At 35.4% G+C, this 27,758-nt stretch overlaps 1 protein-coding gene across 4 annotated transcripts in view; it reads right to left on the bottom strand.

The window, feature by feature from the left end:
* The window catches only part of LIPI (lipase I), a 65,102-nt gene that overhangs the window by 8,511 nt on the left and 28,833 nt on the right, over window positions 1-27,758 (bottom strand). Inside the window, exons 5-10 of one of the 4 annotated variants that reach the window (XM_043480508.1) lie at window positions 25,755-25,844; window positions 24,470-24,637; window positions 22,630-22,734; window positions 15,527-15,638; window positions 10,235-10,411; window positions 2,646-2,712 (exon numbers count right to left, since the gene is read on the bottom strand). In XM_043480508.1, the coding sequence (XP_043336443.1) occupies window positions 2,646-2,712; window positions 10,235-10,411; window positions 15,527-15,638; window positions 22,630-22,734; window positions 24,470-24,637; window positions 25,755-25,844 (719 nt within the window). Of the gene's footprint in view, window positions 1-2,319; window positions 2,713-10,234; window positions 10,412-15,526; window positions 15,639-22,629; window positions 22,735-24,469; window positions 24,638-25,754; window positions 25,845-27,758 lie in introns of those variants that run through there. The other 3 variants (XM_043480506.1, XM_043480507.1, XM_043480509.1) reach the window with 3 other exon arrangements.

The raw sequence follows: 27,758 nt of genomic DNA, 5'->3' as shown, positions 1-27,758 counted from the left end.
ATGCAAAAGTAGGAAGTCAAGAAACACCTGGAGTAACAGGCAAATTTGGCCTTGGAGTACAGAATGAAGCAGGGCAAAGGCTAATAGAGTTATGCCAAGAGAATGCACTGGTCATAGCAAACACCCTCTTCCAACAACACAAGAGAAGACTCTACACATGGACATCACCTTATGGTCAACAGCAAAATCTGATTATATTCTTTGCAGCCTTGACATACTCCTTTACCAATTTGGAAGCAGTCTGTTGTTCCAAAGCCAGTTCAAACTCTTGCTTCTTGATTTGCATACAGGTTTCACAGGAGGGTAAGGTGGCCTGGTATTCCTATCTCTAAGAATTTTCCACAGTTTGTTGTGATCCACACAGTCAAAGGCTTTAGCATAGTCAATGAAAGAGAAGTGCATGTTTTTCTAAAATTCTCTTGCTTTTTCTATGATCCAACAGATGGCAATTCCCTGGTGGCTCTGATGGTAAAGGTATTGAAAGAGCTACTATAATTGTATTTCATGTGTTCAAATAGGTAAGTAGAGACATGAAACATATTTAAAGATTAAAATGAAACATCCATAGATGAAAAGTACAATATCTGAGATGAAAAATGTCCTATAATAGTTAAATAACAGCTTAGATATTGCAGAAGAAAAGAATAATGAACTTGAAGACGTAGCAAGAGAAACATTCAAAATGAAATGCAGGGAGAAAATTAAATTTAAAATCAGAGCTTCAGTGACCAGTGGGACATCTTCAAATAACCTAATAAATTTGAAAATTAGAGTCCCCAAAGAGATACTAGAGAGTAGGGACACCAGCAAGAGATATTTCAAAATAAGTGAAAAGTTTAGATAAAATCTGATGAAATCTATAAACCCGTGGATCCAATAAAGGTCAACAAACACTAATCACAAGAGGTATGGAAAAAATTTTAAAAAGTCACATTGAATTAAACTGCTTAAAATCTGTGATAAGGAGAAACTCTTAAAACCAGTCACAGAAGAGTTTTATTTTGTTCATAGCAACAAAGGAAGGATAGTAATAATATATTTCTCATTAAACTCAATGCATGGTTTAAGACAGCACAGTAACATCCCTAAAGTATTGAAAGTAAAAGAACAACTGTCAAACTAGAATTCCACACCCAGAGAAATCATCTTTAAAAATAAAGACATCATAAAAACACACAAAAGTTGAAAGCATTCACAACTATCTGATCTTACAAAAAAATCTTAAAGGAGCTCCTTTTGTCATAAGGTAAATTGTACCAGATGAAAATACGCATCTAATACAGGTTAGAAGTACACCAGAAATGGTAAATGTATGGAAAAAATATGTAAGACTTTCTAATTATTCATGTATTTTAACAGAAATGTCTCTTTAAAGAAAAGTGATACACTTTATAGAGATTTTAGCATATGTATAATTAAAATATATGCCAAGAACAGCACAAGAGAGAAATGGAAGTATACTACTGTAAGGTCCTCATGTTATATGTGAAGTGGTAAAATTCACTTGGTAGACTGTGATAAAATGAAGATTATAATATAACTCCATAGGAACCACTAAATAATCAACTTCTTCCATTGATAAAGAAGATTAAATGGAATCATAAGCATGCATGCTAAGTTGCTTCTGTCATGTCCGTCTCCGAGTAACCCTGTGGACTATAGCCTGCCAGGCTCCTCTGTCCTTTGGATTCTCCAGACAAGAATACTGTAGTGGGTTACCATGTCCTCCTCTAGATGGAATCATAGACTCCTCAGTTTATCCAAAAGGCAGACAATGAGAAAATGGGAACAAAGAAAAGATGGGACAAACAGAAAACAAAATAGCAAGATGGCAGATTTAAACCCAACTGTACCTACAATTACATTAAAGATGCAGATACCCTCAATTAAATGGCAGAGGTCATCAACATCATTTGTTATTAGAGTTAATGACAAAGTTAAAAACATAGTGAACAGAAGTGTTTTCGTTTTCTACACACGTGTTAGAAGAGCAAAGACAACAAAAAACTGGTGAAGGTGCAGTTTTGGGTGTAAGAGAGCAATGGAACTCTGGGCAGTGCCATTGGGGATGCAAAATGTACAGTCATTTTGGAAAACAGTCTGGCAGTTGCTTATAAGGTTAAACATACACTCACAATGAAAGTGAAAAGTGAACATGTTAGTTGCTCCGCCATGTCTGGCTCTTTGTTACTCCATGGACTGTAGCCCACCAGGCTTCTCTGCCCCTGGAATTTTCCAGGCAAGAATACTGGAGTGGGTAGCCATTCCCTTCTCCAGGGGATCTTCTCAACCCAGGGATCAAACCTGGGTCTCCTGCATTGCTGGCAGATTCTTACCATCTGAGCCACCAGGGAAGCCCCATCACTCATAATATGACCTTACAATCTCTAAGTATTTAAGATAAACGAAAACTTAGGTTCACATAAAAAGCTGCAGGTAAATATTTCTTTTGGCTTTATCCTGGACAGATATAAAAAATTATGAACAAGTTATATTTTTCCTCCAACTAGGATAAAGGAACTGTGGTATATACACACAATGAAATACTATGTATCAGTAACATTCCATTGATATAAGCAACAACATGGGTGAGTTTTAAATGTCTAAAGCTAAATGAAAGAAGCAATATTTAAAAGGCAACATACCATATGATTCCACTTATATAAAGTTCTGGAAAAGGCCAATCTAGGTGCCGAGGTTGCGAGAGAGTAGCTGTGGGGAGTTGGCAATAAAGGGACAGCATAAGTAGCTTTTGCGATTGATGAAAATGTTCTGTATATTAATTGTGGTGGTGGTTACATGATTCTATGTGCTTACTAAAACTCATAGAACTATATGCCGAAAAGAGTACATTTTACTTATTAAGCAAAAAATTTTAAAGTAGATTTAATTCAACTTTTCTCAAGAAGTCACACAGGTACCTCCACTACAAATATTCCTCTCAGTCCCTAAGTCTGGAAGGCCAGTCTACTGGAAATGCTCAGAAGAACTATATTGTTTGTGTAGTCTCCATCACTGTTTGTTACAGACAGCTAATTATTGACTGAGTTAGACACACAGTTTATTCTGGACCATGAGGCATCACATTTTTATCACTCACACTCCCAATAGTTTGGCAGTGCTGATTCTCATTAATCGCACATTATCTATATGGACAGATCTAAACAGGAAAAGCAACTAAATGGTTACTGCAATTATCTAGGTAATTAAACTTAAAGCAAGCATTTCATTCAAGCATCTGTTAGCATCCACAGCCAACAGGGAATGTTAAGAGTTCTGTTAACCACCCACATAAGGTATTTTAGTTTTTTCCCTGAGTACAAGTAACTGCATCTAAATTTTATAAATTTAGCAAATTTTCATAGTCTATCTATTTAGATAGATTTTACATCAAAATTCTGCTTAGATTTTACAAAAAAATTAAAATGACACACATGCTTATTTTTTCCTCTGTGGCATATCCTAGTGACTTTCTGTTTAGAATTTACATAAAACTTAAAATGACACTATTTAGACTGTAGATTTTAGATTTTACATAAAAATTAAATTTTTATGTAAAAAAATAGATTAGACTTTTACATAAAAATTAAAATGACACACATGCTTATTTTTTCCTCTGTGGCATATCCTAATGACTTTACCCTGTTTCTACTTAACGAGCGATGGAGTTGTATGTAACACTTGTCTATGTAAAACATGATTAAGAAGACAGTGAATCAAATAATTAAATTCATGATTCAACTGTAGCATGTGTGATTATAAGTAAACATGACAAAATATTAATGGTGTTATCTCTTAGTTATAGGACTACATGTGAATTAAAATTTCCAAATGTCCCACAATTGGAATAACTGACTATATTAATTAGTGAAAAACTTTATTCCTATAAAAATAGCAGCAGCTAAAAATGAAGGAAACAACAAATGAGAAAAACCAAGACAAGAAAAAAAAACAACAACAAGAAAAGTTTGGCTTCCTGTCATGACAAAGGCAATTCTCAGCTAAGAGACCTTAGACATGTTATTTTAAAACTCTGAGTTTCTGTTCCTTTACTAACAAAACAAAGAAAATACTTAACTTATAGAGTTGTTACAAAGATTGTAAAAATAGCATTTGAGATGTAGTAGATGCTAAATAAATTTAAAGAAGACTGAACGCTGAAGAATTAATGCTTTTGAACTGTGGTGTTGGAGAAGACTCTTGGGAGTCCTGTGGACTGCAAGGAGATCCAACCAGTCTATCCTAAAGGAAATCAACTCTGAATATTCATTAGAAGGACTAATGCTGAAGCTGAAGCTCCAATTCTTTGGCCACCTGAAGGGAAGAGCTAACTTACTGGAAAAGAGCCTGATGCTGGGAAAGACTGAAGGCAGGAGGAGAACAGAGGTAAGATGGTTGGATGGCATCACTGGCTCAATGGACATGAGTTTAAGCAAGCTCTGGGAGATGATGAAAGACAGGGAAGTCTGGCATTCTGCAGTCCATGGGGTCACAAGGACTGAGCAACTGAACAACAACCAAAAATAAATTTAACTACTATTATTCATCTTATAAGAAGTTCACTAATAGTAAAACAAGCCAAACATCTCTGGGATTCCCTTTAATGCCTAAATCTTCAATTAAGTCATTAATCCTTTACATACAATAATTTTTCCTTAAATCATATACATCATCCAAAAAATACACCTTGGGAAAAAAATTAAAAATCTTTCTTATATCAGTTCAGTTCAGTTGCTTAGTCATGTCCGACTCTTTGCAACCCCATGGACTGTAGCATGCCAGGCATCCCTGTCCATCACCAACTCCCGGAGCTTGCTCAAAGTCATGTCCATTAAGTTGGTGATGCCATACAACCGTCTCATCCTCTGTTGTCTCCTTCTGGCCTGCCTTCAGTATTTCCCAGCATCAGGCTCTTTTCCAAGAAGTCAGTTTTTCATATCAGGTGGCCAAAGTATTGGAGTTTCAGCTTCAGCATCAGTCCTTCCAATGAATATTAAGGACTAATTTCCTTTACGATTGACTGATTTGATCTCCTTGAAGTCCAAGGGACTCTCAAGTGTCTTCTCCAACACTTTTTAAAATATTTGTTCCCTAAAGGAGAAGCTTGAATTGACTTTAGGGCAAATAACTCACAAGATAAATTCCATTTTATCAGATAAATTTGCAATCAATGCAGATTTCTTTTTCTGAAGTTCTTAACTCTGCTTAGAGTCTTCCTATATCCCCAACAACTCTGATGGATGAGGATTATTCTGATCACTAAATTATAAGAGTGAGAAGTGTGGTAGAAGTGAATACAGTATTTGGATAAGAAGTTTACAAATTAGCAATGAATGAACTTTTACAAAAAGGTAGAGGTGTTTATGAGGTTGCAGAATGAGACATAGCTTCATAGAATTTTGGGGAACAAAGCATTTTATTGATGAATTATTTCAGCAAAACAGACCAATATCTTTCATATATTGACTTGTCCAGTCTGTTGCTTGAAAAATATGTGTATAGACAAAATGAGTATAAGAAAAGTTAAATTGGGGACCAACAAGAGAAGGGAATGAAAATGAAAAGAAAGGACTGCTATAAATTGAGCATCTGTGCATGAGTGATAAGTCACTTCAGTCGTGTCCAACTCTCTGTGACCCTATGGATGTAGCCCATCAGGCTCCTCTGTCCATGGGATTCTCCAGGTAAGAATACTGGAGTGGACTGCCATGCCTTCCTACAGGGGCTCTTCCCAACCCAGGGATTGAACCTGCATCTCTCCTGCATTGTCAGCTGGGTTCTTTACCACTAGCACCACCTGGGAAGCCCCTAGTCGAGCATCTGCTAAGAGACAAATATATATTTTATAAATGACACTGAAAACCTACAGAACATATTACAAGGCAAAAACATAAAGAACAGCAACTATTTTATGAATGAGGATTGATTGTAAAATACATTTATATTTAGTTACTATTTTATTTATATATTTATTTATATAATGTACTTTTAATCAAATTGTGTTAAGATGTGTATTGATTACTTGGTATTTACATAAGTATAATTACATCTTACAGCATTGCATGCTTAGTTGCTCAGTTGTGTCTGACTCCTTGCTACATTTTGGATTATAGCCCACTAGGCTCCTCTGTCCATGGGATTTTTCAGACAAGACCACTGCAGTGGGTTGCCATTTCCTCCTCCAGGGGATCTTCCTGACCCAGGGAGTGAACCTGTGTCACCCAGGTTTCCTATATTGCAAGTGGATTCTTTACCTACTGAGCCACTGGGTAAGCATAGTTATTGAAAATACATGTGCTGTAGTTTTTAGGATTTTAACCTGAAACTTCCTGCTTACACTGCCCAATTATACAATTATCAGGTAAAATTATGTCATAATTTTAGACAACTTAAAAAGATAATCACTTATCCTAATTATCAAACATTTTCAAAAATCATATACAACTTCAACAAAACTTTAAAACAATTTTAGAAGTAGAAAATAATATCTTGTCCCTTAATATGGCAATTAAAATACTGGATTTCTAAAAACATTTAGGTATAATAACCTTCATGTTCAATACTCTAATGGTATGTAAAAAAGCTCATATCCAGTCATCCTAAAACTACAGAATTCTTCATATACGAGGCATAGCTTACATTGCATATATCAATAGAAACACACAGCGGTTGTTCACACTGCTGACATTGTTTAGAGTTCTTAATCTGTATCACCTCTCAACATTACCCTGACCTAGAACATCATTTGAGGATCCAGAAGAAAATGGAGTGTGGATAGTGAAGATGGTGGACAAGTCTCAGGATAAATGAGCAAACTTTGTCAAAAATGTAAAACAGTTTTGCCAAAATTGCTTCCTTTAAACACCCTTCAGAATTCTAGAGTTTCAATTCCCACATTCTCCCAAGGTACCTTGGACTTTTAATTGGGAAGTTTAAAAGACAAAATGACGTGTGAATGACTTCAGCACAAATAGCGTAACTGAACTGGTTTTCTGAGGTTACTCTCTAAAGATAGTTTTTGGCTCTTCTTAGCCAAATACTTAATTAACCTCATTAAATCTAAGCTTCATTTATAATGTTTTCAATATAAAATTCAATATTTTTATATTTTTCAAAAGAACCTTGAAAATATTTAATGAAACCAATACTGAATTAACAAGAGAAGTTATCCTAAAGTAAGTCAAACATAGAGGCCAAAGCTACAAAATTAGAGATTTAAATGTTTAATTAATTTGAAAAAAGAAAAATGTCTAAATTTGTACATAAACCCTCTATGACACTGGATTAAATTATTTGAGGAGTTACTTCAATGCTTATTCTCACCTGTCTTATCAAGTCAAAATATTAAATTATAGCCTTGCAGAAACATAAACATATCTATTTAAAAAACCTAACCCCCAGCTGCTTGAAGTACCCAGATCTTAAATGATCTTAATTTGCATTCTCTAGCATAACTATTCATTTATTGCTTTCATTCACAAGTTAACTGTGTCAGCCAGTCAAAATTATGGTTTTTAGTAAAATCAATATTTAACTTTAGTAGGATATATTGGGCTTCCCTGGTGGCTCAGATGATAAAGAATCTGCCTTCAATACAGGAGACCTCAGTTTGATCCCTGGGTTGTGAAGATCCTCTGGAGAAGGGAATGGCAACCCACTACAGTATTCTTGCCTGGAAAATCCCATGGACAGAGGAGCCCGGTGGGCTGTAGTCCATGAGGTTGCAAAGAGTCAGACACGGCTAAGTGACTAACACACACACAGGCTATATTCCAAGGAGGACAATCTATGTTTAATTAATGTTTTGCCTGATATCAAAATATTTTCAGTCTCTCTGTAGTGGCCTGTAATTTTTGTCACCAACCATCTATCCCGTTCATGTAATAATACCCTCATCTTCCTTTACTCTATCCTCAGTCTATAAACTTTGGATAAATTTGATCCCATCTTGTCTCAAAGTTAAGCATAAACCAATGAAGGAACTTATTTCCCTGGACAATCAGAAGAATCTAATTCCCTGAACACATTGTGAGGTCCAGAGATATGAATTTGCCTAATGAAAATCAGTGAGATGCAGTGGGATCTTAAAACTTTATTTCTTTTCCTGTGGGATTTGAACTTGGAATCAAGTAGGTATGGGCAGCTGATTTGATACCATGAAGACTGAGAATGAAGCAATGTTAATGCCTGAGCCAAGAGATGCCAAGCAAACAATCCTTCATCCTCGGAATGTGGCCAAGCCAGAAACCACATCTTCCATGGGGTTTTCAATTACAACTGGCTACATAGCCCCTTGGGCTTCCCAGGTGGCCCTAGTGATAAAGAACTCACCTGCCAATGCAGGAGACAAAGAGATGCAGGCTTCTTCCGTGGGTCAGGAAGATCCCCTGGAGAAGAAAACGGCAACCCACTCCAGTGTTCTTGCCTAGAGAATCCCATGAACAGAGGAGCCTGGCAGGCTACAGTCCATTGGGTCACAGAGTCAGACATGACTGAAGCAACTTAGCATGCACATTATCCCCTTTATCTTTTGGAATTTGTGGTTGGATTTTCCGTCTTTAGTAAGTTACTTTTTTTTTTTTGAACCCTCACCCCCTTCAGTGGAAGTGCAGCGTTTTTTAAAAAAAAATCGTATTTACTAACGTCTGTGCTGGGTCTTTGTTGCTGCACATGCTTTTCTCTAGCTGCGGCGAATGAGAGCTCCTCTCTAGTTGCCCTGTGCAGGCTTTTCATTGCAGTGGCTTCTCTTGTTGCAGAGCATGGATTCTAGGGCTTCAGGCTTCAGTAGTTGCATGGGCTCAGTAGCTGTGGCTCCTAGGCTCTAGGGCACAGGCTCAGTACAGACTTAGTTGCTCCGGGCATGTGGAATCCCATGGGATCAGGGATTGAACCCGTGTCTCCTGCATTGGTAAGCAAATTCTTTACTACTGAGCTACCAGGAAAGCCCTGTAAGAGGTTCTTGTTTGCTTGTTTTTGCCTGCTGTAGACCTTGTGCCTATTATAAATACTGTATTGTGCACTTAAAACTTTGCCAAGAAAGTAGATCTCTCTTTAAGTTTTCTTACCATGATGACAACAATGAATAAGTTAGTTAGACAAAGCGGGCAGAAGGAGGGAGCTGGCCTCTTGCTTTACCTTTGAAGAGTGGGAGAAGTTTTTTAATGAGCAAGTCATCTGGTGAAATCTGTACAGTGGGAGTATATTGATTCCATTTAAGTGCCAGAAACAGAGGATGTAAAACTACAACAACTACACTTCTTTATTTATATTTACCATCCTGAGGCTCAGAGAGGTATTAATGGAGGAGACCAGGGGAATATGATGGTACAATAAACTTGACCTCTCTAAGATCTATTTTTTCAGCACTACAAATATAGTTTCTACTCTTATATTTAGTATAGACTTTACATAGTTAAAATAATAGATATAGAGATCAGTTGAAGATTAAAAATCTTGCAGCTCTAGTCCTTTATATATGACTGCCTTCCCTGCTACCAAAGTTTCTTTCTGTCTGATATACTTGTCAGGGAATGGTGTTGCTAATATTCCTAACTGAAGATGCCCACATACTTGATATTTTTGTAAGTATTTCAGTCAATGGCAAAAGTAAAATTACCCTTTGATTTTTTTTCCATTACAATAACTTTTCACTCATTAACTTTTGAATGACTAAATATTCTCATGCCAAAAGCTTACAAAATAATTTATAAATTATTTCAAAGAATTTTCCAGCCCTCCCCTCTGTGAATTTAGACCTCATCTAAATGAATATTCTTACCACTTACCACTTTTATCATTTTTATTCTCCAAAAATTCTTATTTACTATGTCAACATTCACAAAAAGTTAATTGGGAAATCAAGTATATAAATATAGGAACATAAAGAGAAAGTGTTGCAGTCAACAAAGGCAGAGACATTTTTTAGCAATCCAGAACCCTATTGAAATAACTGTTAAAATTCGAAGGCAGACTTTTGTTTAACTTTTTTTCATGTTTACTGTATCTCATGAAGTAATTATATATCTTTTTTCTCTGCTTGGGTAATGTGATTCCAAAATAAATCTCATTTAAGCCAAACAATTTTATATATCTTTTAGATTGTCTACTGTTTTTATAAATATAATCTAAAATATACAATAAACATTTGAGAACATGAATTTTTAAACCACTCCTTAGCAAAGGAATATTTTCACGTTTAAAGGATAACATTGGAATCAGAATTTAGTTTTCTTACCTTTCTGGATATGTAAGTGATTTTAGCTTGAGAAGCCGAATAGTGTACTTGCATGTGGAACATTGCTGATTTGAACTTTGAAAATATGCCAAACCAATGCTTGAAATATTTGCAACATCATTTAAAAATTGACCAAGAATCTTGAATTCTTGAAGTTTGTAAAATATTTTGTGCCTCCTAAACATAAAATTTGATATCTCATCATATTAGTAATTTGAAATGTAAGACAACTTTAAAATCAATATAACCTTATCAATGTTAGTTAGAAATACCAATCTTACAGGGAAAAGGCCAAACAATAAAATATGCGACATTTATTAAAATAATCTAAACTAATTAAAAGCAAGATAAAACAAAAAGATATGTAACTCCCACATGCAAATATTTTGGGAATATATTTTGGAGAAAAATTGGGACATCTTGTCTTTCCACCTCAATATCTAGATTCTACACTTGTCTAAGATTAGAGAATCCATATTTTGCTACTTTTTATAAGCCCCTGAATAGCTATCACCATTCTTTGAATAGACTGGACCCACAAATAATAATCCTTGCCTGTTCTGTGCCACTTTATCATATCATGGGTCTGCCAGCCTCTAAAGGAAAGAACAAAGGAGCAGGAGGAAAAAATAAGAAAGAAGAGGAGGAGGAAAGAAAGGGAAGGAGGAAAGGAGAGAGGATGGGTGGGAGACATGAAGGAAAGAAGGAAGGAGAGAGGAGAGGGGAAAGGCGGGGGAGGGGAGGGAAAGGAAAGTAGAGGACAGGAAATTTTTTTTAAATCTGTTAAATAATTTCCTTGAGGCAACTATCAAACGCAGAATGGCTGAAAACCAACCGGCGGCACACCCAGCACGTGTGCCATCTTATATTTGGCCTGTTTAAGCATCTAGACCCCAAAAAGGTTGTTATCAGTCCCCTCAAAACCCATCCCTGTCAGAGTGACTACCTCCTCTTTCACGGAACATAATGTCATTGGTCACATCTCTAACTTCTGTCCAAGAACTTATCTAGATTTCTCAGAGATACTTCAAAGTCAGTGTATCCAGATGGAAACGTGTTGTCTTCCCCACAAAACTCATATCTATCCCATTCATTCCAAATACCAACTGTCTGCTCCTGATCACCATGTTTCTGCCTTCAGCTGAGCCCTGTCTAATGAGACCCAGACAACTGTTATTCACCATGTCTACTTGGATATCTCAAGAATGCCTAAAGCTCAGTAAGTTCAAATTTAATGACATCTTCCCCAACACTCACCTCTCACCAAAAACCCTAAAACTTAGAAATTTCCTTATAATTTTACATGGCACCACAATGCACTGTCCATACCAGACAACTAGGCTTCATGCTTCAGATTATCCTCTCTTTCAACTCCTACATCTAATCTATCCTATGTGCCTACACTCTATGGAATATCTTGAATCTCCTTTGCATCCATCCTCATCCTCATTTTTCCATTTCCACTGAGAACACTTTATCTCAGGGCACCATTGTTCTGTGCCTTTGTTCTTGTAACAGCATCCTGTCTTTTCACTCTCCAATCCACTCTGGTCAAACTGTTTTTCCAAAACAAAACCCCAGTCCTGGCTCTATCCAGACTGCCCCAAAGCAAATACTTTATTGGTGTTCACTTACTCAGTGACTAAAATAAAAACCCTTGAACACGCCCTAAAAATTCTAATTCCTACAAAATCTCGGTGCTCTCTACCAGTCTCATCATCCTCTTCCTCTCCCTGTCTCTGTTCTCAGACATATTAAAGTTCCTTCAGCTCCTGAAATGGACTACACTTCCTCCTGCTTCAGGAGTTTTGCCTTTGTTGGCACCTCTGCCTGGAATCAGCAGAGCAGATTAACTTCTGCTCCTCAGTTTTGTCTCAACAAATATAAAAAGTCCTTAGAAAAAGCTTTAGTGACTCCACTATTTTATGTTCCCATACGTTCTATGGTTTGCCTCTAGACATTTTTCACAGACAGATCTTATTTACATAATTTTATCATTGCTTGTTTATTTTATATCCTTTATTAGACTATAAATTTAATGAGGATAGTATCATGTTTTTCTCATCCTAGTATATTCGGCTGGAGAAGGCAAAGGCACCCCACTCCAGGACTCTTGCCTGGAAAATCCCATGGATGGAGGAGCCTGGTAGGCTGCAGTCCATGGGGTCGCAAAGAGTCGGACACGACTGAGCGACTTCACTTTCACTTTTCACTTTCATGCATTGGAGAAGGAAACGGCAATCCACTCCAGTGTTCTTGCCTGGAGAATCCCAGGGCCAGCAGAGCCTGGTCTATGGGGTCGCACAGAGTCGGACACCACTGACGCGACTTAGCAGCCGCAGCAGCAGCAGGATATTCAGCTCCTAGTACATTGCCTAGCTCAATATGGTGATGGTGGTTTAGCTGTTAGTTCAGTTCAGTTCAGTCACTCAGTCGTGTCCGACTCTTGGCAACCCCATGAATCGCAGCACGCCAGGCCTCCCTGTCCATCACCAACTCATGGAGTTTACTCAAACTCATGCCCATCCAGTCGGTAATGCCATCCAGCCATCTCATCCTCTGTCGTCCCCTTCTCCTCCTGCCCCCAATCCCTCCCAACATCAGGGTCTTTTCCAATGAGTCAACTCTTCGCATGAGGTGGCCAAAGTATTGGGGTTTCAGCTTCAGCATCAGTCCTTCCAATGAACACAAGTCATGTCTAATTCTTGTGACCCCATGGATTGTAGCCACCAGGCTCCTCCATCCATGGGATTCTCCAGGGAAGAATACTGGTGTGGGTTGCCATTTCCTTCTCCAGAGCTCAATATAGATATTAAAAGTTGTTTGGAAATGGAAATGGTGAATATCATTATTTTATTTGTATTATGTACAGCAAGTTCCCCACATACGAATCTTCAAGTTGTAAAGTTTCGAAGATGTGAACATGTGTTCTCACGTCCAATCACAAGTTAGTTCATGTGTCTGGTGTAGACTGTCACATGCTTAATCTGCTACAAGTAGCTGTGCACAATTAAGTACACAAAAGCACTGTATGGAGTACAGTAGTCCAGCATCGTTATTTCAAGCAGGAAGTCCGAGAGCAAGTGTAAAAGCAGCAGTGATGTAGCTGGTACTACTGTACTTTTCAAAGTACTGTACTGTAAGATTAAAAACCTCTTCTTTATTTTTGTGTCTGTGTTTTATGTATTATTTGTTTGAAAAGTATTATAAACCTTACAGGACAGTACTAGGTAGCCGATGGTGTTAGTTGGGTACCTAGGCTAACTTCGTTGGACTTCTGAACAAATTGGCTTCATGAACACACTCTCAGAATGGAACTCATCCATATGTAGGGAACTTACTGTGTTTATAAACTCTATCTTCTCACTAGACTGAAAGTATGAAGGAACAGAAATCTAATTTTCCCTAAATTTGTCCTTAATTTCTAGTACACTTCAAGAAATGTTATTGAATGGTTAAATTGGTTCCTCTCCTTGTATCTCCTAGCTCAATGAATGACACCATAATTCAAATAGACACCAACTTTAAAACTCAAAGTCACTCCTAATCACTTTTCCCTTCACTTTCACATTTAATTAAACACAAAAACAAATCTATTCTAAATCTTAAAATCCCACTTTCAGTGACTTGATCCAAGCCCCCATTATCTTTCATATAAATTATTATGATAGCCACCACTCTGCATCTGTTTCACACTAATCTCCCCATTACTCATCATGTGAGGAGTCATTCTAACCTGAATATATAATATCGACACTCGGTTTAAAATCCTATATTGGCATATCAATATATTTGGCATCATATTACAATGTGTAAGTGATTTTTAGTGACATAGTAAAAAAAAAAACAAGAACACCATAGCATCCAGTGTAAAAATCAGAAAGCAGAACACATTTGCAAACATATCCTAATTTTGCTAAGTGAAAAATAATGTATGCATGCACAGGGTCATATATAAGATGAAGAAAAAGGAGGAAAAGGAAGAGGTGGGGGTGGAAGGGAAGGAGAAATAGGAGGAGGAGGAGGAGAAAAAGGAATGGTTATAAACTAACTGGTAAATGGGAATATCCCTGCATGATGTAATTATAGATTATTCTCACTTTCTACTGTATAGCACATTTTCTCCAGCAAGAAAATACTCCTATTTTAATTTTGAAAAGGGAAATAAAAGATCATTTAAAAGTATCTCACTCTAATGGCATCTAAAACAGTTAATATCCCAAAGCATGACTAACTTCATTAGCAAACAATTATTGATAGAAAAACATGAAGGTCATTGACCAGGCTTAGATGGACAGATTTACCTTGTGTATGGGTTTCATATTTTTACATGTTTCATGAAAAATGTACTCATCAGGTATTTGAATAAAATGCATCAGTATTTAAAATAGTGTTCTGCACAGAACATGATTCTTTGAAATCAAGAATCATAATTTGTTTGCCTTCTGAACAAGTTTGAAACAATTGCTCTAGGACTGCAGTCTGTGTGCTGTTACTGAACTCAGCCACTTTCTATCTCCATGCCTTTGAAAGCACCCTCATCCATTCTCTGACAGTAATACCATCCTTTTGAACATTTCCTTGCTTCTCTCTCTGGACTCCCATAGCTCATGAATGTTCTGTTACTCCAAGACTTATTACTCAAAGCTGTAATTATGCATTAGTCTCCTCCAGTATTCTGTGACCTCGAGAATGGTAACATTCTTATATCAGTTTGGACCCCCATTATTTAGTGAAGCACCTGAATACATTTGGTTGGTACTAAATAACACTTGTTGAAAAAGTAAATTTAAAAGTTAACAAAGCATGTGTCTGATAAGAATAAGTAATGAATCACACATATATGTGTGCATGGGTATATATGTTTATACACAATTTTAAGCAATTTAAAGTAATAAACTATTGGGTTGGTCAAAGAAGTTCATTTGGGTTTTTCTCCAAGACATTACAGAAAAATGTGAAAGAACGTTTTTGGCCAACCCAATATTATGGAATAATATCAATAGTTATTATAACACATCCTAGCAGTGCTCAAAATTAGGTGGAAAGTTTTTTTCTTTTGACTCTTGCAGTATCTAGATGTATAACATGAACAAATTATTTAGTTTCTTCTATATTTTGCATCTCCATTCATAGAATGAGTGAATTAGAATATGACAACCAGGGATCCATTTAATGTTTAACAATTTAAGACTCACTGCATAGAAAATTTATACTGTTTGGATTATCTTGCACAGTGGATGCTTGAGAAAATATATTTTACAAAAGTAAGAGACACTAAATTATACTTACTCATAGAGCCTTGGCTCTTCAACGATTCCAAGTTGGTTTAATAACTTAAATGTAACATAGCCATCCTTCATATTTTCATCCAGAACAACTATACTGAGAACAAAATAATAGGCTACAAAACAAAAATGTGGAATGCAATTCATGTTATTTTTAAACTTTATTTTGGTTCAGATATGTATGTAAATATATATTTATATAATTTTGGCACACATTATATCCACAAATAATATTGAGAGGCATTCATTTGGCACACAGGTAATATATTTTCCCTCTTGTTAAATTTTAACTTGTCTTGAAAAAATGAGGAATGAAAGCTTGCCAGTAATTCATAAGTATGGTGAAAAGTTGGTCAAATAATTAGTAAATACTAACTGGTCTACACATGTAAATCCATGGCTGATTCATGTCAATGTATGACAAAAACCACTACAATATTCTAAAGTAATTAGCCTCCAACTAATAAAAATAAATGAAAAAAAAAAACAAAAAATATCATAATTTAAATCAATTAATCTTTCTCTATCAGTACATCTAAGGTAAACATCATAAGGTTCCTTAATTGTATGATTAATAGTCCTACCTAAATTTGCCTGACAAATGTAATTCCCAATTTCACTGGCTGTTTAGGAATGACAGTAAAATTGTTATTTAGTCACTAAGTCATGTCCAATTCTTTTGCGACTCCATGGACCATGGCCTGCCAGGCTTCTCTGTCCATGGGATTTTCCAAGCAAGAAGACTGGAGTGGGTTGCCATTTCATTCTCCAGGGGATCTTCCCAAGCCAGGGATGGAACCCTCATCTCCTGCACTGACAGGTGGGTTCTTTACCACTGAGCCACCAGGGAAGCCAGACAATAAAGTTAGACAATCCTATACAGAGTGAGATCATAGTATCTCTTTTTCAAAATGTCATTACAAAAACTGATATATCTTTCAGAGGAAAAGATGCTGAACTCATCCCCTTACCCATTACTGTCTGGGCTACACAGAAATTTCCTACTCTCTGTGAATGTTCCCAAGTGTTGTGCAAAACTCTTAGAAGACAATGTATATAAACAGAATGTGGAATAGATGAACCTTTCTTCTGAGACACACATGTACAAAAATTGTGCATGTTAGCTGTTAAATGTTTCTATTAAACAGCTAAGAGTACTTAGATCCTTAGTACACCTCAAAGTAATTGGCCCTTATCAATTGACAGCACAAAAGACATAAAGGAACACTTCTTACTTTGTAGTGACTGCCCAGCATTAGATAAAATATCTTGGTCCCCTCACCCAAAAAAGTGGGTGCTCATATTGCTCAGATGATTCCTGGAAGTATGATATATTGAGATGTTATAAAATCACCCTGACTCCCGGTATAATTACATAGAAACTCTGGGTTAAAATTCATAACTTAGATATATAACCAAGCAGAGATGAATACAAAATACTAGGAGGCAGCAATGAAGAGAAATTAAAGGCAAGTCTTAAGAATTGAAGCCCTGGGACTCTAAAGGACTTGAGAACTGGTTGTAGCACAGAGACAGAGACTGGAGTGTCAACCTCCACGCAACACGAAGTGATGGAGCTGAAATGAAAAACCCTGCACAGAGTCAGGGACCTTAACCCTCTGCTTTGTCATTGAAAGAGAAACTTGGAAAGTTCTTCTTACCAGTTGTGTATTAGTCTTAAGTGGAAAAAAAAAAATTCCCTGAGACTAAAATACACTCCAGGTAACACAGAATTTAAATTTATAAGTCCCTATTGGTTAAGGACCTCCATAAATTTACATGAAAAATCCTCCAGGGTTATGGTACATAAATTCTGGAAAAAACAAAATCCACCTTGTTCTGAAGGGAGAATTTCGAAGAGCAGAGTGATGAGAGTTTTCTATGATAAAATGTGGCATGAATATTTATTTTGAAATAACACAAACATTTTTCATTTAATTTTAATAGAGACTTGGATTGACCATTGACTAGAAAATAACAAGAAATCATGACTAAATTATTAGATGAATAAATATAGATACACACACATAAATTTAACCAGAAGAAAACAATAGATTATTTAAATTTACAGACTAATAAATAAATGCATATATACATATATAAATTTAACAAGAAGAAAACTATAGATTACCTGCATTAGATTACTAATAAATGAAAATATAAATTTATATTAAAACAAGAGAATTAATATCTTTAAAGTACTCAATGAAAATAATTCTCAATGTAGAATTCTATTCTAGACTAAAATTACACTCCAGAGTAAGAAAACGATAAGGACAGTTTCAGGAAAACAAACTGAGAGACATTACTTAGTGAAAAGTTATTAAGGATCTATTTTAGCAAGATAAAGATTAAGTCCAAAAGGAAGAAGATGAGGAGGGAAAAAAGGACAAGTTAAAATGTAGAAAATAAACTGGTAAATATAAGTGAGCATTTGATTAATGATAATATTCATAATAATTATTCATTGTTGAATAAGTAAAATAAAATACTACAGAATATAATATTGAAGATAGAAAAAAAGGCACAAGATTTAAAGGCTCTATGAAACAAATTGCTGTTATGTCAGAATCTGATAAATGTCTGTGAGGCAAAAAATGATGCATTGCTAATTATGAAGCAAAAAAAAGCAAGTCAGCGGGAAAATATGAAAATCCTGAAACTATACAGCTAAAACTCACAGCTTCAGAATACATAAAGCTAAAACCTAAACAATGTAACTCCTGCTAAAATAAAAGATTTAAACAGCATTTGAATTGTCACATAGAGAAAATGTCTAAGATGTGACTGAAAATTATCTGTTATACCAAGAACAAAGAAAATCACAACTCTGGTAAGAAAAGACAATCAATTAATGCCAGCATTGAGATGAATTAGATGCTGGGAAAATCTGACAAGGATTTTAAAGGAACCATCATATAAATGCTTCAGAGTCAGAGGCTGTTGAAAAAAAAATGAAGGAATAGAAAAATCTCAGCCAAGAAATAAACACTATAAAAGAAAATAAAGTAGACATTACATAAATGACAACTACCATAATGGACACAGAACTTATGGGATAGTCTCAACAGTAGAGTGCAAATAATAGAGGACAGAAATCAGTGAACTGGATGACAGATCAATCTGCCATTCAATCTGAAAACAGAGAAAAAAACAGACTGAGAAAAAAAAGGACAGAGCCCCAGGGACCTGTCAGACTATAGCAAAAAAAATTATTATCAAGCTTCAGAACACTAAAAGAAAAAAGAAAAATATCCTGAAAGCAGCCGAAGAGAAATGATGTGTTATCTACAGGAGAACAACCAATTGAGTTACAATGAATCTGAAACCACAGAGGCCAAAAGGAAGTGATAACACTTGTCAAGTGCTAAAAGAAGGGACTCAACTCTGATACTTACACACAGAGAAACTATACTTTGAGAATAAAGGACGAATAGAGACATTTTCAAAGAAAACAAACAATTTCTCTTTAGCAGACCCATTCTTATATATTGTAAGAAGGAACACAGAGGAATTGATGAAGTAAATAATTCTGGAGTATCAGAAACAAAAAGGGGAAAATGAGAAAAGAAAAAATATGGGTACACACAATAAAGTGGACTTCTCTGGTGGCTCAGACAGTAAAGAATATGCGTGCAATGAGGGAGGCCTGGGTTCAATCCCTGGATTGGGAAGATCCCCTGGAGAAGGGAATGGCAGCCCATTTCACCATTCTTGCCTGGAGAATTCCATGGACAGAGGTGCCTGGCGGGCTATAGACCATGGGATCACAGAGGACTGAGTGACTAACAGTTTCACAATAAATTATCCTTACCCTTGTGAATTTATAAATCATATTTGATACCTGAAATAAAAATTATCACATGATCTGATACTCAAGACAATAATATTAAAAAGTGGAGAACGTAAAATAACCTAAATGGAAGTGAAGTTCTCACATTTCACTTGAAGCGGTAAATATTGATACCAGTAAACTGTGAAAACTCACATATGAATATTTAACTGCAGTAGACCTCCCCAAATATGTCCATGTCCTAATCTCTGGAACCTGTGAATATGTTACCTGAAATGGCCAAGAATAATTAAGAATTCAAATGGAATTAAGGTTGCTAATAAGCTGCCCTTAGAAGACAGAGGTTATCTTGAATTACCCAAGTGGGCACCATACAGTTCCAAAGATTGTAATCACAAAGCCTTTAAAGGTGGAAGCGGAGGACAAAAGAAGAGAATCAGAAAAAGAGTTGCAATGCAGAAGGAAGGTCAAAGTGATTGTTTCTTCTTTATTCTTCTTTGTAATAATTATTCTAGATATTCTAAGATATGTGCTTTTCAATATAAATTTAAAACAAGACTGTCTATGTTTAAAGGAACATATATAATTATAAAACTGTTAGAAAAAAATTTGAGTGAAAATCTTCAGGATGGAGGGCTCATCAAAGAGTTCTTAAATATCAAAAGGATGTTCCTTGAAAAGAAAAAGTGATAAATTAGACTTCATCAAAAGTAAACCCTTGTGCCCTTGTGAAAGCCCTTGTAAGGAAGAAAAAAAGCCACTCAAGTTTCAACTTGGAAAAAATATTTGCAGACCAAATCCTCAACAAGGAAAGAAGAACTACCAAGAAAAATATATGAAGAACCCTCAAAAGCCAATAGTTTAAAAAACCCAATTGGAAAATGAGCAAAAGACACAAACACACATTTCACCATACAGAGAAGATATGCAAACTCATAAGCCATTAGGATGACAAAAATTAAAACCTTAACAAGATATCACTATATACTATCAGGAAGGATAATTTTTTTAAAAAATAATGAAAACACTAAATGCTACTAAGAAATCATTCATTGGATCACTCATTCTTTGCTGCGGGAAATATAAGATGGTCAGCCACACTAAAAAATTCTCAGTTTCTTATAAGGCTAAATGTGCAATTAACTTCTGATGCTGTATTTCTATTCCTGAGACTTTATACCAGAGAAATGATAAATTCACATGAAAACTTGTATACAAATATCCAAAGCAGCTTTAATCATAATAGCCCAGTCTAAACACATCCCTAATGTTCTACAACATATGAACCATTAAACAAACTTTAGTGCATACATACCATGGAATACCATTCAGCAATAAAAAGGAATGAATTATTGATACATAGCACAACACAAATGAACCTCCAGAAATGATGCTGAGTTTAAAAAGTCCAATTAAAAGGTAACATACTGAATAATTCCCTTTATAAAATATTTTTCAAAGTGACAAATTTTTAGGAATATATTAATGGATGTCAAGGATTAGAAACAGCAGGATATGAAAGTGGTATTAATATATATGGCTATAAAAGTGCCACCCAAGAGGTCTGATAGTGATGGAACAGCTAAATATCTTCACTGGGGTGATAGACACAGAGCTCTATATATGATGATTAAGTTATAGAGAACTAGACACACCCCCGGTGAGGAAATATAAATAAGATGGATGAATTGCAGCAATATCATGTCACAGTGATATTATATTTATTCTATAGTGTTACAAAATTTTACCACTGAGTAAAGTGCACACTGGATCCCTCTGCATTGGTTCTTACATCTGCATGTGAATCTAAATTTAATTCAATAAAAATCTTAATGAAAAAAAATGGATGAGCCCAATTCTGAATTCTGAAAGAGCCTCTTAATGAGGGCAGAAAAGGAAAGTGAAAAAGCTGGCTTAAATTTCAACATTCAAAAAAACTAAGATCATGGCATTTGGTCCCATCACTTTATGGCATATAAATGGGGGAAAGGTGGAAATACTGGCAGATTTTATATTCTTGGGCTCCAAAATCACTGTTGATAGTGACTGCAGCTACAAAATTAAAGGACACTTGCTCTTTGAAAGAAAAGCTATGACAAACCTGGACAATGTTATCAAAAAGCAAAGACCACTTTGATGACAAAGCGCCACAGAGTCAAAGCTATGGTTTTTCCAGTAGTCATGTCTGGACGAGAGATCTGCACCATAAAGAAGGCTGATCGCTGAAGAATTGATACTTTTCAACTCTAGTTTTGGAGGAGACTCTTGAGAGGCCCTTGGACATTAAGGATATCAAACCAGTCAATCCTAACAAAGAGCAACCCTGAATATTCATAGAAGGACTGATGATGAAGATGAAGCTTCAGTACTTTGGCCACCTGTTGGGAAGAGCCAACTCATTGGAAAAGATCCTGATGCTGGGAAAGATCGAGGGTAGGAGGAGAAGGGTGCGACAAAGGCTGAGACGGTTGGAAGGCATCACTGACTCAATGGCCATGAGTTTGAGCAAACTCCAGGATATAGTGAAAGACAGGGAAGCCTGGCATACTGCAGCCCATGGGGTTGCAGAGTCGGACACGGCTTAGCAACTGAACAATTCTGAATGACAGGACACATCACAAACGTTTAAAGAATATCTTAAAAATTGATAACAACTTTGACTGCAAAATATCTACAATAACTTACCAAAAATATCTTATTGGGTCTATTTCAAATATTCATTCCTCAGGAACCAGAATCAATGGCATACTTATGGAAACATATTTCATAATATTTTCATATAATAGGATGTGCTTTATTTAAACCACTTTAAGCTCCCGATCGCCAAACAGAATAATTTTACTTTTTTAATATCTCCTCATAAATCTAATTAGTTAATAAGTTTCTGAGATTTTCTCCTGTTCTCCAAATTTTCTCTTCTTATTTAACTCTAAATAAATTGGGAAGATTATTATTTACTTGCACATTTTGTATTTATATAATTTAGTTTCAGTTTCCAAAGTGGCACTAACAGTGTAGATAGATGTCTTAAACTCTGTGAGTTGTTATATGCTGACATAATACTAAACATGGGAGAATAATCATGGAAATTGGGGGGGAAAACAAAAGACATTAATTGTTTTTTGGAAGAATACTACTCAAAGCATATGCTCATTTTATTTAAAAATTAAGTTTTATTTGAATTTGTACAACTGACCCTCTAGCAAATTTTAAAGTTCCTTGAAAGCACATTATGAAATTTGAATTTTGGATAAAAATTGAAATTAGTATATAAAACTAATAATTAGTTCATTTGTTAAAAAATATTAACTTACTACAGAATGGATTTGTTCCAACAGTATCCAAAAATACAGTTGTCCTGAGAGTTGTGTTTTCTATCCTTTCTTTTAAAATATCTTTCCATAGCTCAGTTTGATAACCTGAGATTTGAGAAATAGAATATTAGTCATTGAACTTTCATCAAATAGCATACAAAAATATCAAATTACTGAAAAGAACTAAAGGATCAATGTATTATAATAATAATTATAATTTATGGATTTTTATAACTTAAAAATCACTTTTCAAATAATTTCACATCCTATTTATTTCAACTGTAACAACTCTTACATTGAAGATTCACAAATAAATCTACTCCCTGGAAATCATATCAGATCTTCGCATACTCCATATGGTTAAAGTCCATTTGTCAAAGTTTTTGTTTATAAATTGGTAATTTTACTTGAAACTCCTTTTAGTGAACTCAGCAGAATAAACTGATTAGATAAAACTTGAACATAAAATTTAACTCCATGAGCACAGCCTCCAATTCTCTTGTATACATATTCATGCTGATACAGCATGTATATGTATATATTATACATACAAGGTATATAGTATAGATATCACCTCTATTATATATGAAATATATATATCATCTCTGCTATATATATATATATATATACACAATACTATTATTGTATGTATAATATATATTTCAGATATAAACCTTATTTGTACATATAGAATATGTAATATATACACACATATCTAAGATGCTTCCTACTTCATGTATGTGTCTATTTCTACATTGCTACCTCCAACTTTGAAATTTGAATGCAGTAGACCGAATATTGAATTGAAAATTCAGAGATTTAATTCTAGTTTTCACTTGTGCCCTTAAGCAATCCACATGTTCAGATTGGGTCACAATTTACTTTAGAAATGCAATAGAACCAGAAAAGCAATCCCCAACATGAGGCCTGAAGAAAACCAATCCCACTGAGATATATTATATAAACTAAAATATATTCTAGAAAGAGGAGTCTATGAGGAAATAAGTCTAGCAAAGCCTTCAGATTGCTTGCCTCTTCTAGTGATTCTCTACGTATATTAGTATAAACCTCCTATGAAAGAAGATCACAGAAGGCTGTTTAATTCAGACTTTGTCACTGCTACTCATTTAATTGAAGCTACTTGGCTTTGGAAACATTCCTAGTAGACCTGTTGTGATACGATTAGATGTCTACATGCTCATGACCTACTTAGGGTCTGTTATTATCTTTGGCAAACACTGAACTTACAGCCTCTGAGATTCATTTCCAGCTTTAAAATTCTGGTTTTATGTGGATTCTTTTTTCTCTTAATTTCCCACCGTCAGACTTCAGTTAATCAAAAGTTGCCATACTTAACTGTTCTTACCAAGTTTATTGATTTAGAAAGTATAAACCATGTGTAATTCATGTCAACTTACTAATAACAAATGCAAAACTAACCATGGCTCATATCTCTTCACTTCCTAAGACTTCCCTTAAAAATACAAACTAACAGCAAACAAAACCCTCAGTATCACTAAAAATGAATAAGTTTCTCTCTTTAGTGGAAATATAGATGGATGATAGATCCTTCTGTGTATTAAGAACAAGGATCATCAAGAGGCCACCACATGCATACACTACATGCAGCACAGAAAAGAGGTTGACCAATTTCCTCTCACTAAGAATCTTAAAACCATTTATTAGGAAATGAATTATTTTCTCTGTCCCACAGAAGAATTTTCCAAAAAATGTTAGTATGCTAACAAGTAAACATGAAAGCTGCCAGCAGAAAATAATAACACAATTATGTTGCTCACTTTCCACAAAGAATTAGAGTAATTATAACAGTCTCTCTTACCTAGTTTAGGACATGATTTTTCCTTAAAGTCAGCACAATCTGCACATAAACCAGTCTTATAATCTTTGTATGAACGACAAGAAAATGAAATAAAATTGCAGCTCGTTTCCAAAGCTGCCATGAATAAGTAAACTGCTCTCTGGTGGTCGCATTTAATAAATTCAAGTCCTTAAATGTTAAAAAATCAAGCAGTTAGATGTATTAAGCCAAGTTCAAATAAATTAGAAAAAAAATTTAAAGATTAAATTCTAGCTAATGCTGTGTACTTTATGAATATCACAGTGCTGACTACAATGCAGTTTTATCTCAGGCAACTTAATAAACGGTACCACTGAAAGCTTAGATATAGTATGCCTTTTACATGAGATATATGAGTTTTTTCTAAAGTAATAAAGTAGCAAAAATGTTTAATTTCAGTACGTTAACAAATTACACACACACTGCTACCATATTTAATGATTAGTGTACATACAACTCCCTTCTAAACTCTCATCCCTAACATTCCTACTCAATGTCAAAGATACCTGTGAAAACAGGTGACATTAAAGATTTATCATGTCCCTTTCCTTTCCTAACTTCTTACATTCCTGTCCCTTTGATTAAACTACTCTAGTTTTTGTGGCCTTTAAAGATGTGGTTCTTGACAGTTCCCACTGTAGATCTCAGGACATTTCTCACCGTGGCTCTAAAGTTAGCCAAACTCCACACAGAGAGCAGTTGTTCAGCTCTTTATGTACAGAATGATGAAGTGCAAGAGTTGATAATCTGTGAGTAACACACAATAATACTATGGTAATGGTTGGAGAAGAAAATGGCAACCCACTCCAGTATTCTTGCCTGGGAAACGCCATGGACAGAGGAGCCTGGTGGGCTATAGTCTATGGGGTCACAAAACAGTCACAACTTAGCAACTGAACAACAACAATGGTAAAAATTAAATCCTGAAACGATTGTGTTATATAATACTTTGGCTACATATGCTTCTTCACTGACATAACTTCTAATAAAAGTTAATCAGTTAGTTTAAACTGATTAACTTAGTTTAAACTGATAAACTAAAAATGTTGAGACTATAAGATAATAGGTTTCATCCATAATCAAATCAGATGTCTACTGGTAACATTTATGAACTCAGAAGGATCAAATTACACCATTGCCACCAATAACTCCTGAATGATAAGCAGTGGTGAAAAAACTGTTGCCCACAGATTAAGAAGGAAAAAAACCGTTTTTCTTTCATTCTTTTGAAGCATGCACAATTTATTCTAAAATATTTCTTGTGTACCTGAAAAGATTGATTTAGGACAGCCAGGTTGCTTTTTCCCTCCATTTGGATAAAAATCTATATGTCCCAAGGGTTGTTTAATGCCTAAACCTGAGAAGAAAAGACCCAAGAATCACAAAGTATATATAACCAGTTCAGCAACACACATAAAACAAAGTTTCCTATAAAATTCATTGACAGTAACTCAAAATGTGAATTGAAAATAAAATTCTTTTTCAAAAGATGACTTTTTTTAGTATTATTTCTTCAATTTAACTTCTCATGCAAATTGTGTTTCATTAATTTAATGCATTTACATGTGATCAGTGTATTATGGGCCCATAACAGTTGTTTATGCTATGAATATATCAGTACAATTGAAAAAGGAAAATAGAGCAAAAAATTCTCACTGTAGTGGAAATTACATCCTAGCGGAAGACAGACATCATAAACAAGTAAAAATGCAGTATGTCAGATAATAATAAGTGCTGCAGAGAAAAATTAAGCAGAATAAGGGACAGTGAATGTGGTAGGTTGGACTTTTAAATAGTTTGGGAAATTTCTTACTGAAGAGGTGAGAAGTGAACAAAGATGTGAAGTGTGAAGGATGTGAGTGAGGCGGAATCAAGCAGGTATCTGTGTGCATATGGGCTATTAAAGAATCCAGTTTAGCAGGTATAACATGTGAGAAAGCGCACTGGAGGAAATGAAGCTAAGTCATTTAGGACTTTTTAGGTGTGATCATTCACTCTCATTCTGAATAATAATGCATAGCATTTGATGCTAGACACACTAACTGGAAAAATCAAAAGATGCTACTTCAACTGGAACAAGTTGGGCCAGAGTGACATGAAACATGTAGCTATGATTTAAGAACTTCTGTATACACTCATCCATTGGCATCCATGGGGTATTGGTTCCAGGAATGCCCCTCCATCTCCCACTCTCCCACAGAGACACGAAAATTTGAGGATGCTCAAGTCCGTTACATAAAATGGTACAGCACAGTCATCTCCCCTTGCCCACAAGTTCCACATTCATGGATATGGACAGCCAACTGTATCTGTACAGCCTTGGGACATTAGAGGAGGTGCAATTTCTAGGTACATTAACCAATATGGGGTCTGTAACCTAGGGGAGCCATAGGAATTAAAAAAAAAAAGTAGCAAGCTCAGAATATTTGGGACTGTGATCTCTCTACCAAGTAAGATAACAATGCTTTGGCTTGGGTTTCAAGAAATTTCCTACAACATAATGAATTCTTGAGTGAGATCAGCAAATAGATTGAGCACAGCAAAGATAAATACTTGGGTCTGACAGTAAGGATCAAGATGCAGCTACTTGATTTAGTTCTAGTTTGTATCAGAACAAGATAACCGCAGGAGAGGCATTACCAGGGCCTGGGGACACTGGGCAGGAGCATTATAGGGAAGGGGATACAGGGTATAAGGAGAGACAAAAGGCAACTCAGGTGACTTCCTCAGAATCCCCTGGAATCCAGGGAAGCGCATGTAGGATTTGATTGTGACAGTGGTGAGGATAAACTAACCAACTCCTCCTCCCATTCCGTCACCCACTTAGCTTGTGGAATTTTAGTAAGGAAGAACAGTCTTTGAAATATAACCCCCATGAAGTCCAACAATTTTAGAGATCTTTAAAAACTCCTCATATTTGAACTCATCGTAAGAGTTCTAAAACGAGGGGGTTTTCAGGTTTAGAGCCATCATTTTCTCCAATCTGCATCTGAAGTAGAGTCAAAACTAAGAAGACTGCTCAGGAATCAGGAAGAAGCAAAAAATATTTATTATTAACTTACAAGTAGCCCTTGATTCAGGCATGTCATTTCCCTTTTATCAGACGGAAGGGGCAGGGCAGTTGAGTCTGCTTGGCTCATTCATTCTCTTGGTTTCAAGAAGGGTGGGGAGAGCAGGTATGGTTTTTTAATTTTCTTTTTATTGTAAAATATAACACATACATGCAGAAAAGAACATAAAACTAAAGATTAATTAATGAATACAAAGCAAA

The sequence above is a fragment of the Cervus canadensis genome, chromosome 10 (genome assembly GCF_019320065.1).
Source record: "Cervus canadensis isolate Bull #8, Minnesota chromosome 10, ASM1932006v1, whole genome shotgun sequence".
Taxonomy (NCBI): domain Eukaryota; kingdom Metazoa; phylum Chordata; class Mammalia; order Artiodactyla; family Cervidae; genus Cervus; species Cervus canadensis.
The sequence above is the reverse complement of the archived record's forward strand: the minus strand, read 5'-3'. Positions and strand labels throughout refer to the sequence as shown.